Below are 13,310 nucleotides of genomic sequence, written 5' to 3' on the forward strand. Positions count from 1 at the left end.
ACTGATCATGAAGTTCTGATTGTAAAATTAGCCATGTATAAAATGTAAAGACAAGTTTGTAATTTAAAATGTATTTACACCATTGACATCACTAATTATTTAGTAGTAACACGCAAAAAAAATTTCCAATAAACTGTGTGTTTGAAATGTTGTGTCATCTGTATGACTCTGTACAGATAGTGCTTGTTGAATTTGGTTGGTGTAACTATTTTGTATTTTTTCCTGCTAAAATAGTTTATTCTGCTGTTTAAAGTGATTTACAACTTTAACTGCACCTGTTGTGCAGATTTAATATAATATAAAATTCTGACTATATAGCAAACTGATAGATTCATTTATGTCTTTTGCATGCAGCTGCGGTGAAAAATTGGTGAAAACGACACTGATTAGTTGGGTATTTTAGATTAAACATCCTGCACTAGGAATAAATTCTGTTTGCCCTTCTACATTCCTTCACCTAAGTAAACCAACAAACCAAATGGAAGAAGAAAAACATCTAAACCAAATACATGCAGTAAGCAAATGGAAAATACACAGAAAAAAAATGCAGTCATTAAAGGGCTTCTCTGTATACTTATTTTTGTGAAAAAATGAAGTAATTCTGTGGGCCAGAATCTACAATATCAGAGGCTGAGCTTTCCTATTTTATCAGCTTCAAACTCCCCATGTGTAGGATCTCTTGAAGTATGTTATAGCTGACCTATTTAACAAGTAGTTTAGAAAAGCTTCATTGGTTCGAGAATTGAGTTATTTTTTTCATAGCAAATATCTAGTGATCAGTAGTTAAGACAAAAATATTTTGAAATTATCCTTTTAATATGTTTTTTATTGCACAATTAGCATTACAATCCAACAGAAATTACTGCTGGAAATGCAGTTTCTAAGCAGAAAGAGGAGTTCTATACAATGATGTTTTAAGCAACAGGCTCCAGCTTGAATGCTGTAATCATTAATTACAACCCAAATCATGATACACAGCTGTGTATATGTTTTGCAAGATACTAAAAATTAGATTTTGAGTATTCAGGAAATTAATTGAAAGTTAAGTGTTCTGGCCTGTAATTTAATTTTAGAAACAATCTGCAAGGAAGGGGACAGGAAAATTTTTGCTTGCCTTTGATGAGGTTTCACAGGACTCTTCACTGAATATTTTGAATGGCTACAAAATATGGACTGTTCGTCAAGTAACTTCTTGGAAAGATCATTGAATATTTCAAGAGGTATCAGCTGTCTTGTTCAGAAGCATACAGTGAGATGTACTGATCACTCCTGTATACAGCAGAAACAGCAAACCAATTAAACTGTATTTTTTTACACATTATAATAAGTCTCCAATTAGAAGAAATCTTTACCTTGTAAACCAAGGCAACACAGACTTATTCTGGAAGCAGAAACTTGATCAATTTTAACTAAGAAGGGGCAATTTATGTACCTTTAAAGAGTGGTTAGTTATCAGAGCCACTGACAGATGGTGAGTGGCTGAAATTCAGTGTTTTCCTCAAATAAAGGCTGTACACAGCAAAGTTGTGAGTTTGGCCCAGTCACTGCACGTTACCATTTGGTGCTGTACAGGCCAGGCTGCTTCACTGCAATGGTCCAGAGGGCTCTGCAGTCAATTATTAATGCTTTAACATGTGGACAGATTTTTGCTACACTTGCATACAGCCTTAGATTTTAATGACTATTCAGCCTAAGGAGAGCTGTGAAGTTTGCCATGTAGCATGAAACTCAGCCTAGAAGGGAAAAGACCCCTCTGAGCCACTTCCTTTCTTCCCCTGATGCTGCATAATGGGTTTGTCCTCATAGAATAGCTGAAGAACTTGACACACAGGAATAATTTCACTGAATCAGACTCACATAAGTCTGTAAGTTTATAGAGTGCTAAGTACTTCACAGATCAGTAGCCAGACTCCAACAAATCCTGCAGATGTGGTTCTTAGGGTGGGAAAGATCAGGTGTAGTTAAAATAGCTGTACTGGGTTACCTGTAAAACAGTTGAGGTGGGGATTATGCACCATCTACAAATAGATGGACAAAGAAGACTCTGTAAATTAAAAAAAACCCCTATTATTGTTCATGTAGTTACAGTAGCAGTGACCTATATAGCTGAAGGGAGAGGAAAGAAGGTGGCCAGAATACAATCCATGGATGGAAATGCTTTTGTCTGTGCCAGTAGTTTCTGACCCAGATGGATTTGATGTGCAGGCGAGAATGCTGGATTTCCTTCCTAATGGAAAGAGCCTTTTGGCACTAGATACTCCTGTGATTTATAGGAATAGGAAAATTTCCTAAAACTTGCAGACAGAACAGAAACGACATCATGATAGCACTTTAATGACTAATGAAATGGTTTGAAGGGCTGGATGTACGCTTGAACTGAAAGCAATTGCTTGCTATCAGAAGTAACATTTGCAGGCAGTACTTGCTTTACTGCCACGTTAACAAAGTAGATTTAACTATTTCTTTTGGAATTCCGGATTTAGTTCATACTCCTTTTACTAGCGCTACACCAATCTAAAATCAAAGAATATTCATACTCATTAAATTGATTATTGTAATTCACACATGATGCAAGAAATGCTTGGATTGCCGTTAACTGGTAATGACTTAGATCAAACCCAAGCCTTCTGTGGACAATGAGCAATAGTGACATGCCATTTGTTTCGTGTTTCTACAATTTGGGATTTCTTAAGTGTGTATCTCCAAAATGCATCAAGACTTTCCAGTGCTAGGAAAAAAATTGCAAGTACTTGCAAGAATGTCTGAAGGATTCTGTTTGAAACTAGGTAAGCAGTACAGTATGTGGCTATGTAAACTCATGGATTATTTGTAATACTAATCCCACTGGAATAAAAAAACCTGAAAGTGACAATTTCAAAAGTATCAAAATACTTTTAAATTGCCACTTTTGTTTTGTCATTACTGCTCAGTCACAGCTTGACATAAGGACATTAAGGAACATTAAGGAGATGAAGTTGGTTTTCAGTGTTTTGCTACCTATTGCAATGTGCTGTCTGGACTTGAACTCCTCTGAACAATGTGTCTGCTTTTGAGGGAGCCATTGCTCCACAATATGGCATAAAGTTTTTGACTCACAGTTACACTGAGGCTGTAATTCCATGCTATCCTGTTTTCATTAGCAAAGGCAGTCAAGGAAATGCCTTTCTGTTCTTTTTATTCTTTCCATCTATGACTTGTGCAAATTCAGGGGGCTGTAGTGTAAATCAGGTTAGTGAAATGATTTTAGCTTAAAAATAATGTTTGGTGTAAGAAAGGAGGAAAAGGATTTGAGAGGGAGCCTGGATCATTATAAACTGGATTATAAATGGAATAATTTCAATGGCCTCATGACTGCCAATGTAATAGAGGTGGTAAAATATCATGAGGTGGAATGTTCTTAAACCAGCTCTGCTGCTACAGACTGGATCTTGTGACACTAGCACCATCTAAGATGCATCTATTATTGAACCTGCTTGGATAGAATACAAAATAAATTCATTGTGTAGTGTATATATAAAAATCAGTCACCTATCTACAATCAAAACTCAGTTAAGGTTTGGATATACTGATTTTTTTCAGTGGCAGACACTGTTAGAGGAAAGAAATACCAGCTACTATCAAAGCCAAAGGATAAAGTATTTACCACTGCTGTCTGAAAAAGGAGGTGACATTTACTGCTTTTTCAGTTTACCTTAAAAAACCTTAAGAACTCTATGGTATTTGTGAAGTATTATTTCTGGTATGTCTCATTTTAAAGAATTCAAACCCAAGAATGATGAGATATGTTTTCCTCTGAAAGTAATCCCTAGCATTTTCAACCAATCAAGTCAACAAAGCTTCTTAATTTAATGGCAAAGTTTATTAATTTTTTAACAATTAAAAGACAAAACATTTAAAATTTGCTGTTCAAAACATGCACATTCACCAAATCCCAAATGACATTTAACACTGCATAGAACTGAATGTATTACTAAAAGAACTATTTAAAAAACACAGTGCATTTAACATCCAGTTAAAACTAAACCTGAGAAACTACCATAAACACCGAGTCAAAAAATCTTCATTCATGCAGCTTCGTAATTTCCACAACAGTTTCAGCAGTAATGGCTTAGTGGAGCTGTAAAACCTCACTTTATCTTGAATGCAAATTTTGCTGTTTCAGACTGACCGCTTTCTGCAGCGGTTCATACATGTCAAACACTGAAAATTGTAATGAAAAATTATGTTGAAGTAGAAGAACAATATTAACATACTTATGGCTTCTATGCTACATTAAAGAAACACCATAAAATATGATTAAAAAAATAACCAAACTTGTTCTGGTCACAGCTTTGCAATTACAAATCACACTCTACATGGAAATACTTTTATTTTGGTATCAACCCTCAAAAGTGCCCAACTTCGCACATCATTGCTCAGATGAGTCGCCCTTATACTCACAAGCAGTCCAGTTGAAGCCTATATGAGTAGTGGTTTGCATAAGCAGGAACCAGGTTTGGAATGCTAAAATATTCCTTTGTTTAATAAAGATCTATTGGTTAACAGCGGGGAAACTGGGGGAGCGAGGGCAGAGGGGGGGAAGGAGAAACTCATTATTTGTTGAGTTCTGTTACCAGTGAAAACATCCAGGACCAAGGAAGCTGAACTGACAAACTCATTTGCTTACACAGCACTAGCTTCTCGATATATTATGAGCAGACTTTTAACGAAGGCATTAAAAAACAGAGATCAACAACCACCATGCATCGCCTCAGAACACTTAGAAATAGTGCCTCATGCAGACAGAATGATAAATTCATCAGAACTACAAGTGCTTTTACACAATACACACACAAAAAAAAAAAGGGAAAAACTTTTCTCCTTAAATTTAACACATATTCCAAATTACTCATCATTCAAGATGGGTTCAAATGTCATGATATACGTCTTAAGACACTTAATGCTCCTCTTTGTAACAAGGTGAATTTTATGGATGTATGTGGACATATAGGAATCTTCAGCTATCTCTTAGTGTTTCAAAATATTTTATTTATCATTTTATACAAATAGAATGATGACTAAGTATAAATCTGTTGAAACTGCTTTGCAAAAATATGTGTAAAATTAGGAAATGGCAAGAAAAAATTCCAGATACAAAGTGTCAATAGGTTTGTTAAAATTTGTTTCCAGTTACTCTTTTGAATAATTTATATATATATATGTATGTATATATTTAAAAATAATCAAGAAAAATTATTTATATAAGATACCCGATTTTTAGTGGCACAGGTTCAACTTTTAGATGGAAATTTTTAATACTAACTTGCAGTGCACATGAAACAGATGGAAAAATCCATGTGAACCCTGTATTTAATACACTTTTGAATTTTCAAACCGTAAGAACAGAGGCATTGTTATGAGCATTTTTGCCTAAACTGTTTTTTTTTTTTCCTTTAAACAAACATCAGCAGAATCCCCTTATTTTAACAAAGATATGACATACTAACAGGATGGTAATAGATTATATTACTGTGTACTTAACATGAAAATAAAGTGCATACTGTATACTTGGCCTGACTTAAAAATGGGCACACAAAGCTAAGATAATCTTATATTTTAAAGTGAAATTGTATAAGCAATCAAAATCCACTGGTTTTGCCACATTTGTTTTTTTTGCTATTTTTAAGAAGTGGTATCTTTCAACCACTAATTATCAGAAAAAGCACACAGACAGGAGAAAAATTAATCAAAAGTAGTAAGAAAAATGCACTTTGCAAAATACTACTTCAAATTCTGAAACAGTGTAAGGATGAAATGCTGTGATAAGATTATCTTACAAACCTTTAAATTAGTCTAAATTTAAATTAGTCTAAATCTTAGCTGTTTCAGTCACTTTTTTCCTTTTTAAGGTAGTTAAATTTGGGATATACTGCGTGTTTTCTTCGAACTGTGTTACAATGGTGAGACAGAATTTTATTTCATCGGAAGAATGAGAGATCATGTAAATATCTCACTGTATACATTTTACAATGTATTCTAATCCTTATTTGCAAAATTAGCAAGGAAACCATTTAGAACAGAAAAAAAATTGCCCATAAAGAGAGTATGTACAGATTAATTTTATACGAGTTAAGTACACTGAAAGATTATAAAGGGGCAACAGTGTAATGGTTAATTTCAGAAATGTTTTGAAGTTGGTCATTCTCCCTTGGACGACAGAAAATAGGGATCCCCATTTTAGGAAAGGGGCATGCCCCCAAATTTTTTCTTGCCTTAGGTCAAGTGATTTGGCCCTCCCATATTGATCCATCTATTTATCTATGCCTGAAATGGCTTTTCTGAGGGCAGTCCTTGTCTGCATGCCTGACTGGCAGAACTGTTTCTAGTGGGATACGTTCCCTTTGTCCTTGTGCCTTCTGTTTAAAGATCACTCTGGGCAAGTGAGAGGAAGACACTGCGTAACGTGCATATGAAATGCAGACCGCCTTCCCACTGGTACACCTTCCTAAAGATGTACTTTCATACAGTGCCTTTTGTTGGGCTTTCTCTGTGTATTTTCAAGTTCCTCTTAGAGTGGAGCATAAGAAACTTGGACAGTGAGATTAACTGTAAAGTGTTTAGCTAGATGGAAGGCAAGGAGGTCAAGTCACCTTTAGTAAGTACATGATGAAGGAGGGCAGAGAAAAGATGGGACTGGATGACTTGCTATGATTTGAGAGCAAAGAGGAAATACTTAATTTAACAGATCACTGGGGATATTGTTGTTCTGCTTTTCCATCTGGTTGATCTCCATTGAAAGAAAAAAAAGAGATCATTCCTATGTAATGCATAAAAATTTAATTAACAATAAAACCAACTGCTACTATAGAAAATTGTACTTTAAATGTAATTATGGTGGCTTTTAAACCCAGAATTAAACATGGACTAAAAAGTTGCAAGAATTAACTAAATTTTGAAGTTCAAGTAGCTTTTCTTAATTTGAAACCTGATGATTGTTGGATGGCAAGCTGAGAAATATGAAGTATAACTACTTAAAGAATGTATCACAATGTTCTCATTTAATACCACCCTCTTTTTTTTTTTTCCCTCATACCAGGTGTGTATCTTTTTCTGCAGTCACTTCCTCTCCATTTTAATTAAAGGTGAGAGTATGTAAGTATTCTGCATGACCAATAAGTTGTAAAGAGACTGCTGCAATGTATTTCACACCTTTATAGGAAGTGACTTTAGTGCAAATAAACCAGTACATACCACAGACTAGCGAAGGGCATGCTTTGCTCTGTATTTCAATGTATGCATTTCAAATAATCTTAGTATAAAAATGTTGAAAATTCGATTAATTTTAAAAAATAAGTTAAAACAAACTTTCTTTTGAACCTACAGTATAAGCAGATACAACTAAGCATCACAAAAATAATTAAGTTTGCTAACGGGAAGTAAGGCAGAGCAATTCTTAAAAATTGAATAAAATATTATGTGTACTCCATTATACAAGTTGGCAGCCATATTCAACATATGCAATACTAAATGAACATAAGGGGAAAGCTTTTATAAGGCCAAAGGTGCAAAGACTTGCAGTTTTGAAAGCAAATGCCAAAAAGGCCACTCAAATTAGACTCACTGTACTTTCTCCTCAAGTGTGGAGACTCAAGCATGCAGTTCTGAGATCAGGACTGGAGATAGTTTCCTTTCAAACTGTTTCTAACAACAGAAAACATTTATGGAACTTCTTTGGCAAATGCTTTTAGATTAGTTTGACACAAACATCTATGAGCATATTGACTCTTTCTTAAAGAAGGTGAATTAACACCATTAAGATACTGTTTTTTTCAGCACTTGTTGAAATCAAAGGCTTGTTATCAACTGTATTTAAATATATTAACACTTAAAAACCTTCACAGATGCTAGTTGATCTCTCAATGTAAAGTATGTTTAGCAATCTGACCACTGCCCTTCTAGTACATGACCAGTATTAATTCAATTTCATTGTAAAATAAGCAAGCTGGCAAGATACAAGGTAAATTCCAATCTGTTTACAAAGGCTAAGCAAATACTTGTTAAAAATTTAGAGATGGTGTGTTACAGTATAGTTGCACAGTGCTTATGTCTACTGAATACACAAATCCAAACTTTATGGAACAAGACCATCATATATCTTTCAATGTCTGATAACTGGACCATGGTCACAGCTCCCAGCAAAGATCTAGTAGCCTGTCTCACAAAAGTAACAACTAAGGCCCAAGTCTCGAGCTGTGTTCCTTCACCATTCCTCAGGCCTTTGCTTTGTGGTATCGTAAGCTCTTATTACTTCAGACTGGGAAACTATTCCATTTTCATCTTGAGAGAAGGCGTAGCCATCTGCAGATATAAAGCAAAAGAGAAACAAATTAAGTTTTGATCAATTTTATTTTTTTAAAGCTTTAATAGAAACAATGAAGGTGAATAAAGGGGAAAAAACCCCTTTTCAACAGTTAGTTAAATCCTGTGCCATTTCTTACAGAATTCTGCAGTTATAAAACAGCAGGAAGAACTCTGCGCAGCATCTCAGGTATGAAGGGAAACTTAACCACAGGCAAAGAACATGGTCTAATGGATTTAGGATACTGCATCTTTACTATAAATAAATGCAGCAAAAGGCAGAATTTTACTATGTTATTAATGGATACTAATTTTTGTCAGTGAGCACTTACGAAGCAAGTTTTGCTGCAAAGAGTCAGAGCGATACAAGTTCACATGGTTCTTCTTAAAAACATTCTTCAGTAGTTGGGCTCTTTCAGTTAAGCTAGAGAGAAAGGAGACACGTGAAAAATATTTACTTACTAATTACCCTATCCCTTTATCTTTGAGTTTACTCAATGGGAATTTATTATTAAATGAGAAGTGTCCACCCTCCTTTTTCTTTTTAAATTGTGCCTGATGAATTACCAAGATGATGATTAAAAGCTTGTGTGAGGACAGATTATTAAGTCCAGACCCCTGGTAATGGTTTTACTTGTCACAGTACAATGGCAAAATATCCGTTTGAAACACTGCTGTGTGCTGACAACACAAATGAATAATATTGTGAACCTTTCAGTGTGACTCCTTTAGAAACAAACAATGTAAAGAGAAGACACTGTCTTCCTTGATGTAGCACAGCTTGAATATTGCCAGGCTGAACTGAATTAGTCTTTTTTTTTTCTTACATAGAAAGTGCTCCCAGCCTCTATTGACACAGTACCCCAAGGGGATGGGAAATGAGGTGCAGGTAAAGCCACATTCATGGTCATCAGCTGTGTGTACAGAAACATATCACTTCCATGAAAAGCGTTCTAGGAAGGAGTATTCCCCAGGAAACTCCAGAAGGTGTTTTTCTGGAGATCATACCCAAATAACAGACTACTGTTGCTGCTAAGGTTGGCCCATCTCCTTCCTCCTCAGCACTACTGAGTTTGTTGTGTTGTATGCTTATTGTGCTTTAGTGTGACTCAAGGTACACCCCATTTCAGCCCAAGTGGAAAACAGAAGCATTTAACATTTTTTAAATTGAGACTCAAGCGTCAGCCAAATGCTGCAAACTGTAGTGAATGGAATAGCAAAGGTATTGGGTCTCCCGTCTGTCTTTCTTACACTAAAGTTCTCTGTAATCAGAACTTATGTTTCTAAATACCAGGTAGATGAGCCATAGCTCAGAAAAATTGCAAAATCTATCATTTTTAATAACATACTAAATATGTGCAAAGGACTATATTAAAAAAAACAACCAACCAAATTCCTCAGTGTCTGTCTTGATTTGATATTCATTGTGAATTACAGCCTGTGTTTCAAGAAATACCAACCTATCACTCAAACATTTCAAATGCTGAAAAATCCAGCCCTCTCTCTATGTAAACTGGTCTAAAAATTAGTTCAGTTTAAAAAAAGGCATACCTTACATTTAATCAAAGTATATAGTGATTTGATATTGCTACTGTTTTGCTAGATTAGCAAAGTTGTCTCTTGTGCAATGACGTAGTAAGTAAAACACATTTCACACACCTTATGTTACCAAGTTATGATCACTCAAATTACTTTTTAATATTATTGTCAATTAGCTCAACAGACTTACCTTCCCAGGCTATCAACCAGATCAAGTGGTGCAAGGAAGGGAGCTAGCCTGCTTTCCTTACTAGATTACCATTCAAGACATTAAATTAGAAATGTTCATTCTTTCTTCAGTGACTATATACTTCTCACATATGAAGCTGAACCACTGTTTAAGCTGGAGAGACTAATGGTTTATCTCACCTTTCTGTTCCCCTCTAGTCTGGTGGTTAAAGCATATGGTGAAAGCTTGGCTTTTCTAAGTTGGAAAAGGAAAATAAACCTACTATTTGCACACCCACAGAGGAATGCTATCTGGAAAATCTACAGGCTAAGGTGATAGGCAGGGGAAACTGCTTCTGTGGTCATGTTTTGAATGAAAAGATGGAATGAGACTTCCTTCTAAGAAAAAAATTAGGTACCAATTCCAGGAAGGTAGTTGGCATCTGCTGACTGAATCAAGAATGGAGAGGCTGAAGTACTGAGACACATCTTACTCTCAGTGCTTTCCTAAGCTAACTCTCTGGGATTTTTTTCCATCCTGCTTGCTCCTCTATGTTGTGTAGGAGCTTTCTTTTTTAGTTTGGAGCTGTAAACTGTTTAAGTGACAACACTAATGAAAAATTAGGGACTGAAATCTAAACTACAAGAATACAGAGAATGAATAAATAAATCAGTATCTTCATGGAAGATTGGAAGCCAAGGAGGTGGAAGACAATGGGTACACTTAGATGCAGTTATCAGCTGTATCTCCTTTGCAAATACATCTGTGAAATCCTTATTAAGGTGAGTGGAAATCATCAAATTTCTATGAAATGTTTGACAGGTGTTATTTTCTAAAAAAAATATTTCATTAAAAACATTAGCATGCCTATTATAGCATTCTCAGTACCATCATCCTTTGCTTGTGTTCCAGAGTGGAATGTTCAGATTGCTTAAATGGTAAGCAGTGAAAATACTACCTCAAAGTTTTACAAGAACATGAAGTATGCACACATCTTAGCTGATGTATAATGAAGTTTCTCCACTGCACAGATCTGATTGCTGGTAAAGAAAATACACAATACATAGGAAATACGCTTGAGAAAAGCGCTTTCAGCTATTCAGGTATTATATTCTGCTCTTTTTCTGTAACTGAAATACTGTGGGCTCTTTATTCTAAATCAGCCTATTCGAAAGCATATTTAAATATCTACATGTAAGCCAAGAAAACACGGTTTCATAATTAACCAATGTTAGATCACAGTAACTAAGTGGCTGTGCTCATTATATGTACCTATATGGACAAGCAGAATATTAACTATTTTTGAGCATGAAATGTATACCTTTACAGGCAATTAAACACAGTTACAGAAAAAAAATTACTACTTTATGGATTCCTGACCAACCACTTATCAGGTCTAAAAATAATTTCTCAGTGAACTGAATTAAAAACAATGATTTTATGAAGCAGCATTTGAAGTATATATCTCTAAAGATGTTTCCACAAGTTTGGGCTGTTATTCATGTTATTGTTAGTCCATGTAAGATTCACCACAGTAATAATATTTTTGCAGTAAGTATTAATACTGTTGTTTCTGCTTAAGCATTTTATATAAGTTATCCAAAAACCCCTTTCTGAATAATAGCTTATATAAAAAAAAGTATCCTTTTACCTTAGTCACTTCAATTTTAAGTAGAAATGGCTTAGTGGCATTCCAATTTTATGTCTCTAATGATAGAAATTGTACTCTTTGTGGCACAAATTTGTTAATACACCGAAGCTGCTCTATTATTTACGCTATCAAGGTACCCTCAAGTCAGTAGTATTCCAACATGAAAGTTCACTTTCTGTTGGAAAAGTGGTGGTGCAAAATTTGCACGTTCTTACTCAAGATATATTCTTACTTAACTGAAAAATATACGGGACAAAACAAATTTTAATGTGTTGCTTACAGAAGAGCCAAATAAAGTATTTTTGTACAGTTTCAGTGAAAAAGCTCATTAAACATCCTTACACATACTGAAACAGCAAGATACAATAGCAATGCTCTTCCTGAGCCTTCAATGGAAACAGTTTAAAAACCTTTTCAAATCATCATGGTAAAAATAAAAGGGATGGTATATTTTAAGACTGTATTATCATGTCCTACTTTTAAAGCACATTCTAAAGTACAATAAAAGTCTTTTAGGAACAATATTTAAAATTATTTCAATGTCAATGCCAATTTTTATGCTAATTTTCAGAAAACAGCTGAAAGTGCAAATTTATAATTTAAATAGAAAATTCCCATCCTAAGAATCTTTGACAGGAAAAAACCAAAAGGGCAAAGCCTTACAATATTAGTTGTAATTAAATGCACTCAATATGATGTCAACACAGTTCTAAAAAATGTGCAACAAATATATTCTAGCTGAAAAAAACAGCAATAAAAATTAGCAATATCATACTTCATAAAATCACAGAATTGGCTGGGGCTGAAAGGGACTTTAAAGATCATCCTAGTTCCAGCCCCACTTCCACTAAATCATGTTGCTCAGAGTCCCATCCGTCCTTGAACACTTCCACATCCACAACTTCTGTGAGCAACCTGTTCCAGTGCCTCATCACACTCACAGTAAAGAATTTCCTCTTAATATCTAAACTAAACCCACCCTCTTTCAGTCCTATTATGACAAGCCCTTATACAATCTCATGGCTTTCTTGTAAGCCCTCTTCTTGGTAAATATTCAGATACTGATTGATTACAACACCTATTCAACAGAAGAATCCTGACCTGTTATCTGTGGAAGCTGAGACTTTTGTGTTGCAGTATTTCTAAGATGAGAGTGGACAGAGTGGAAAAGTTTCTGAGTTATCTTTCTCACTATTTCCCAGTTACCTTTTAATCAAGCAGTGATTTGTATCTTCTTAGGTTATTTTGGCATTTCACGAGAACAAATCCCTTTTTCTGTCACAACAGAAAAAGGTTCTCCCAGAGGTATACACACTAGAATAAGAAAGTCTTATGTACATATTTTAAAAAGATGTAGAGGACATTCCTTGCCCATTTAACTACTTACTCTACACTGGTAACTAGTTAATCCAGGCTTCTGAAATTTAGGAGACTCAAAAATGCTTACAAAAGTCGAATCAAATTTTTGTAGATGCAAGTAAGCCAGTTCATCAGACCATTTCTTTAACAATGAATACTTTCTCCATAAAAGGTAAAATTTTGGCTGTATTACCTGAATTTAAATGCATTAAAAAATAATGGATGGAATAAAATCTTTAGAGATACTGAGTTGTG

General features: G+C 34.8%; 1 protein-coding gene across 1 annotated transcript in view; it reads right to left on the reverse strand.

Moving 5' to 3' along the window:
- Nucleotides 1-3,837: 3,837 nt before the first annotated feature.
- Nucleotides 3,838-13,310, reverse strand: part of ATP8A1 (ATPase phospholipid transporting 8A1) — a 101,167-nt gene continuing 91,694 nt past the window's right edge. The window contains exons 36-37 of the mRNA XM_017744293.1: nucleotides 8,670-8,761; nucleotides 3,838-8,337 (exon numbers count right to left, since the gene is read on the reverse strand). Coding sequence (XP_017599782.1) covers nucleotides 8,240-8,337; nucleotides 8,670-8,761 — 190 coding nt within the window. The 3' untranslated portion in view covers nucleotides 3,838-8,239. The remainder of the gene's footprint in view (nucleotides 8,338-8,669; nucleotides 8,762-13,310) is intronic.

Source organism: Corvus brachyrhynchos, unplaced genomic scaffold (genome assembly GCF_000691975.1).
Source record: "Corvus brachyrhynchos isolate BGI_N302 unplaced genomic scaffold, ASM69197v1 scaffold17, whole genome shotgun sequence".
NCBI classification, from domain to species: Eukaryota; Metazoa; Chordata; class Aves; order Passeriformes; family Corvidae; genus Corvus; species Corvus brachyrhynchos.